The following is a 6032-nucleotide window of genomic DNA, read 5'->3' as shown; positions in this document are numbered from 1 at the left end:
ATACTACTACGTTTGCAGACCCTAGCTACCGCTTTGCAAATTTCCTTTCCTCCAACTGTCGCCACATCTCCTCAACCTGTCGCTGCTATTTTCTCTCTCCTACAACTTGCACTTGCTGTTTTCTCTCTCCTCACCTGCACCTTTAGTCTTTCTCTCTCTTGCACTATTGTCTGCATTAGATCCAACCCTCCTTGGCTGCGTTTTTTGGTGTTCGATATCTAAAGGCTGCCTTGCTGTGATTCAGGATCCACTCGAAGTATAACACACTCTCCAACTCATTACCCCTACCCTAATCCTGGAGATACAGGAGTTCGAGGTACAATATTCATTCACTGCATAGTGTGTTTGTTGCATGAGCATGGTATATTCAATAATCATATCACTTCATTCATTCTCTGTGTTCATTATCTCTGAGCTACCCTAATTGTAACTGTGTTCCTCTATCAGTCTATGCTTTGTCGTACAGTGTTCTTTGTGTTTCTATATTAGGGTATTTTCTTCACATGGTATCAGAGTCGAGTTCTTTGAAAGAAACCTAGGCCTTGATCTAAAAGCTCTACACAAGAAGTAAGAAGAACAAAAGGGTAGATGACTTTGAACACTACTTCTACACCACTTCTCACATTTGAGCTAAATCCATGGAGAAACGAGTCGGAGTAGGCCTCACAACTTGCTTCACAAGCTCCCGACATGGCCGAACAAACGTTGGACTACCATGGAGTTCCACGACCTTAAAAGATCACTGCAGCTCAGTACGATCTCATTTTGATGCATAGAGCCCAACGACAGATAGAAGGTAAGTTTGAATTTCACCCTTTAGATTCGGTGCACCAATCTACTAACCATGCAGGAAGGGTGGAATCTCTCTTCGATGCCGCGTATGTCTATCATTTCAAATTCTATTAATGATGATTCTCCTTTTCCTAGTTGTATGGATAATTTTCATGATGAAGAGCATGTGCAAAACAATTTCTCGTCTATGAGTAATGAGGAAAACAGATATTTCTTTATAAACTCAAGACTAGCTAAGCAGTTGAAAAAAGAAACTGTGAGTACTCCTTTCCCTTTTTTTCCTTCAAACTATTTTGCTTTCAAAGGTCAAAATAAAGTGGATACATCTTCATCATCATCATTTCGATTTGATGCATATAATTGACAAAAGAAACCCACATTATTTCCCACATTTACACCTATCATGAATCCATTTAATCTCCCTTTCATCCCACCCTCTTATTCCACTGCCACATCCTTTCAACCTCCATTAAGAGCACTACGTGTTGCATCTCATGTAGGATCAGATGTGTTTTCATTCACCACATCGGGGGGTTCCTCAAACTTAGGCGCAACCGTTAGGACCTCATCTCTTCGTCAATCGGGTGGTGTTTCAACTTTTCTTCACACACTTTCAAGATCATTGCAACCTAGGTATTTCCCCCAGTCTCTCCCGAGTGTGGACCAGTTGGTGCCACAGTTTGCCTCCATGGCATTACCTAGTGGACCCTCTAGTCATTATGCTCTATCCCAGCCGACATTTCAACATGACTTATGTATGTCAGTGCATCCACCTCCATTGGCACCTTATGGAAACATTCATGTTCTCGTCCCTCCGCATCAATCAACACTCATTGGACACTCACAGCTTATTTCTGCCTACCCACCTCTTCCCCCTCCTCCTTATCAGACACCTCCACCACCACCACTGCCATCTTATCCTCCACATCCATCTTACCCCATATTCCTGACACCTCATGGTTGTACCTCATCTTCCGCCGAGCATGCATTCAATGACAAGACTTGTTTTACTGGGTCAAACTTTACAGCTTGGTCGAACTTGATGAGACATATCCTTGACTCACAAAACCTATGGGATCTTGTACAGGGGTTGGAACCCCAACCTAATCCTACACTTGTTCCATACGAGGTTATCCGCTCATGGAAGACTAGGAATGCCTCCCCTATTATCGAGCTAACGCAAGTCTTATTACTTGAGTTTCATTCTCAACTTCAACATTTTGACTTAGCATCAAAGCAATGGGCACACTTAACTGACCGCTATGCAACTCAAGATTTGAAAATTTCAAAATCTCTAACCGAGATGACTTGAAAGTCAAGTTGGCTGAGTATCGACGTCTCCTTGCCAAATTCTCCACTATAGAGACTCCTAAGCCCTGTGACGATTAGGTCGGATTATTTCTTAACAAGCTGCCGCGTAAATACTTCAATTTTGTGTAGCAAGTGGTTTCTTTGCCCAATTTACCCACATTCTATGAATGAGTGTCAGGTATTGTGTTATGCATGGTTGTTCGATCAGTTTCATATGAATAATCCCTCAGAGAGAGCTCTTGTTGCTCATTCTCAGTAGGAGCAGCAAGGGAAGGGTAAACAAATCAAACTTCAAATCAAAATTAAAAACATGCAAGGAAATCACAAGGAAACTCCCAGTCTCAACTTTAACCCAGGTGGCAGAATGTACCTAAGAAGGATATGTATTGTCAACATTGTCAAAAGGCTGGCCATTTTGACAAGCATTGTTGATCAAAGGCAAGAGGCACAGCACCAAAAACCAAGTCACAGACCCCTGCCCCCCCTCAGTCAGACAAACCAATGGCTACAATCAGCAAAAAGATTTTCCCTTGGCAAAAGATTATTCAAAGTTCTTGCCCAACCAAATTTGGTGAAACTTTTGTACCATTAAGCCTCAAACAGGGGGAAGCCCCCAATTAGCACATTGGCTGATGATCACAGTTAGATATGATGGTCCGCATGGACTTTAGCTGGTCAAACTGGTTAGTTGGATAGCAGACAGAATGGCCATCTTTGGAGAGACTATCAAGGTGAATAGAAGGCCCTATAAAGGGCACCTACACTGCCAAGAGTCGGTCATCTCAATACTAGATGCTCCATTTCTTCAAATCCATGACAAGGGCTGGAAAAATCCATGGATACTTTGAGCCAAAAGATTCTGCAGTGGCTCTAAATTTCCCATGCTAGTAGCTAGTGCACCAAAAATATACTCATAGTACATGCCAAATCAAATTTGGTCATTACCATCAGACCTCAAAATTGAGGGAAACCTGCCAACCACAAGACAGCTGGTGATCAACAGCTATGCAGGTTGTTCACCAGGACTCGACTTAGTAAGTAGTCAGGCTGGTCAGCTGGACAGCCCTGAGACAAGAAAGCTGTCAGTCCTTGGAGTCTGTGAGGCTGGCACAAGGCCTATAAAGTGTACTTTAGGGGATGATGTGAACTTGACTTCAACAACAATCTCAAGCCTGTTGGCATCAAAATAGTTCCAACACTTCAGGAAGTCCTTTGCACCTATCTCAAAGGATGCAGGCGTGATAATATGCTTGCATGGCGCCTAGGCTATTGGAAGGAACATCCTCCTTTGTCACTTTCACAAGAGAAGAAGCGATAGAGAGCGTGCACTTATAACCTCAATATGTTTCTTTTATTATTTTATAGATAGATGAAGTAAAGAAAGTTCAACTTTTATGTTCCATCTTAGGCCTGTAAAGAGTACTCACAATGCCAAGAGTAAATCATCACAACCATAATCACTACTGTTTTGCCTGATCAATCCCCTTGTGCTCAAATGTATTGCTGTGTAAACAGCCGTTGGGGTGTTTTGCGATTTCTCCTCTTGTATGACTTTTGAATCATGGTGTTAGCACCTAGATAACACTGCTCCTGCTGCTATGCAGTGCTTTCACAACCGCACTGATATGCACGCAGTTACTACCTTGGCATGCTTGCATGAGTGGTAAAGGCTCTCTGCTCTGGCAAGCTTCCTGCAGCACTGCAAAAGCCCCCAAACATGATTATCCTATTGGTCATGAACTCTGCACAATTCAAAACACATGGTAACCTCCAAGCATGATTATCCTGTTGGTCACAAACTCTGCATGATTCAAAACTAAGACAAATACACTGTGACAAGCCAATCTCATGCTTAATATTCATCTCACTGACTTATGACACTTAAGAATACTAAATCTATTGCATTTTTGGAGTTGAATTTTAAATCTGAATAAACTTAAAGCCTATGGCATGTTTAGTCCTATGTCTATTATTGACCTTTAGCAAACTACAAATCTGTAACTTCTTAGTCTTGATATGCATACATGATCCCAAAAAATCCACTATGTACAAAGCAATCTCAACAGCTCAAAATGAAACCTTTATAAGACCTGTAAAGTTACCAACAGAACTATTCTCCTCAAAAGTTCCCTACAATAATAAATGAAGAAATGTCGTATGAATTTTGTAATTTTCCAAGTCTTAAACCTGAATTCAATGCTGGAAGATGAGAGATATGCTGTCCTTACATGTTAATACAACATGGGAAAATATTTATATTTCACGTTACTTTTGAAAGTTCTGAACTGCTCAGCAAATGCTTCCTCTAGAAGTTCCTCTTCCAACTTGACACGCTGCTCATAGTATAGTACACAAGCCAACAGCAAAAAGGCCATGCTCCAATATGCACGCAGGGCAACACAATAACCCGCAAAGAGCAGCATATAGCTTGCATATATAGGATGGCGGATAAGTCGGTATGGTCCAAATATTACCAAGGATTTTGGCTTTACCAGCCTGTCAAAGTACTTGCCAAGAAAGTACGTTGCACTATAATGCACTACAAGTGCCAAAGCAATAATTGGCACAGCTATGCGGCTTGGCCATTCCCAATTCCAAGAGAAGTACAGAAGGGGGCCTTCATATGCTGCAAGCCAGTGACCACCCACAACTGCAACAATGAAGGCTACTTGAGCCAGTCTAGATGGCGAGCTAGACCACTGTTTATCTTCTGAACGAGGGCTTAGCTGTCCGTAGCGCCGTACTCTGACGATTGAACCAATGAGGAAAAAGTACATGTATGTTAGGAAGAGCAAGATGGGCCAACCTTCAAGGTAGCCATTGCGAAGCCCTAGAGGGACGAGGATCAGCCAGGTCAGGGCCCCAGCTAAGACGAGAACCTGCTCCCACTGTGCAGCTTTCTTCTGTGACTGTTTGAAGGCTGCATACAAGGACCAAATGCCTAAAGCCACCGCTGCAGGCAACGGCCACACGACGAAGAACCAGCTGCCGTACATCCAGAAGGCAGGATTTAAGAGAGCGGCATACATGGCACGAGCAACGGTAAGGCCGGCGGCCGCTACAGCCGTCCACTTGGCAGCTGCGAGGGGCGTGATATTGCCGAGGGCATGAAATGCGCTGCCTGTGCCGAAGAGAGGGACGCCATAGCCGTCGCCATGGCTGTCGCGAGTTGGAAAGTTGCGCGCGGGGTGAGCAGCCCGGATGAAGAGGCGGCCATGGCTGGACACAGGTGGCAGACGGGGGAAGCACAATTGCGAGGCGAGATGGCTATGGCGGACGACGAGGTGGGACCGGTGGGGGCGGGAGGTCGTTGCGAATGGTGCGCTTGACGCCACAGCAGCCATCATTTCCCCTCATTAGCTGAGCGTGGTCTCTTCGTATATTCTAATAGAGGAAGCTTAGCGAGGCCTAGCTCCTAATTCAATGTATTACTCTCAATTGACTAGCCTTGTCATCTCTGATATACTACTCTCCACATCAGGCTCACTAAAGCATTTCATGAAGAATCTATATTATTCTCTATCTATACTTCTATACAAGCTATACTATACTATAATAGAAGGATTTTCCAAACTTGAGGGCAATCCTCCATGACCCCCATAGAGTGCTCCCAAGCTCTAGATATTTCAGATTTTAAAGAGCTCGATAATAAATATAAGTTTGTTAAATTTAACAATTGACTCTGTGTGTGTGTGTGTGCGCGCGCGCGCAATAGACACGTTATATGAATGATTGAAGGATTTTTCAAATTTGAACCCAATCCAATGTATTAGGTGTAGAAATCAAGAGAAAACGAGGAAATAAATGTTGTTTGATATGCTATGTGACATCTAGCTATGGTAAGCCACTACTTGCAAATGCTTATGACAGTGTCTTGAGGATGTCAAAAGGGTGAAAGGGATTGCTATCATTGTGGCTTCCTCCTATTT

At 43.3% G+C, this 6032-nt stretch overlaps 1 protein-coding gene across 2 annotated transcripts; it reads right to left on the bottom strand.

The window, feature by feature from the left end:
• Positions 1-3419: 3419 nt before the first annotated feature.
• LOC148026027 (protein C-terminal S-isoprenylcysteine carboxyl O-methyltransferase) lies at positions 3420-5539 on the bottom strand. Of its 2 annotated transcripts, none has more exons than XM_087693265.1 (2): positions 4910-5539; positions 3420-3802 (listed from the first exon to the last, which is right to left on the bottom strand). In XM_087693265.1, the coding sequence occupies exons 1-2, from the start codon at positions 5448-5450 to the stop codon at positions 3678-3680; spliced, it is 666 nt and encodes a 221-aa protein (XP_087549391.1). In that variant the 5' UTR covers positions 5451-5539; the 3' UTR covers positions 3420-3677. The 2 variants fall into 2 exon arrangements, with proteins under 2 accessions (XP_087549391.1, XP_087549390.1); XM_087693264.1 differs by having other exon boundaries at positions 3423-3802; positions 4332-5536.
• Between the last annotated feature and the right edge of the window lie 493 nt (positions 5540-6032).

The sequence above is a fragment of the Lygodium microphyllum genome, chromosome 14, assembly GCF_053477565.2.
Source record: "Lygodium microphyllum isolate KBCC chromosome 14, Lygodium_microphyllum_v1.1.10, whole genome shotgun sequence".
Lineage (NCBI taxonomy): Eukaryota > Viridiplantae > Streptophyta > Polypodiopsida > Schizaeales > Lygodiaceae > Lygodium > Lygodium microphyllum.
This window is presented reverse-complemented; position numbering and strand designations above follow the sequence as displayed.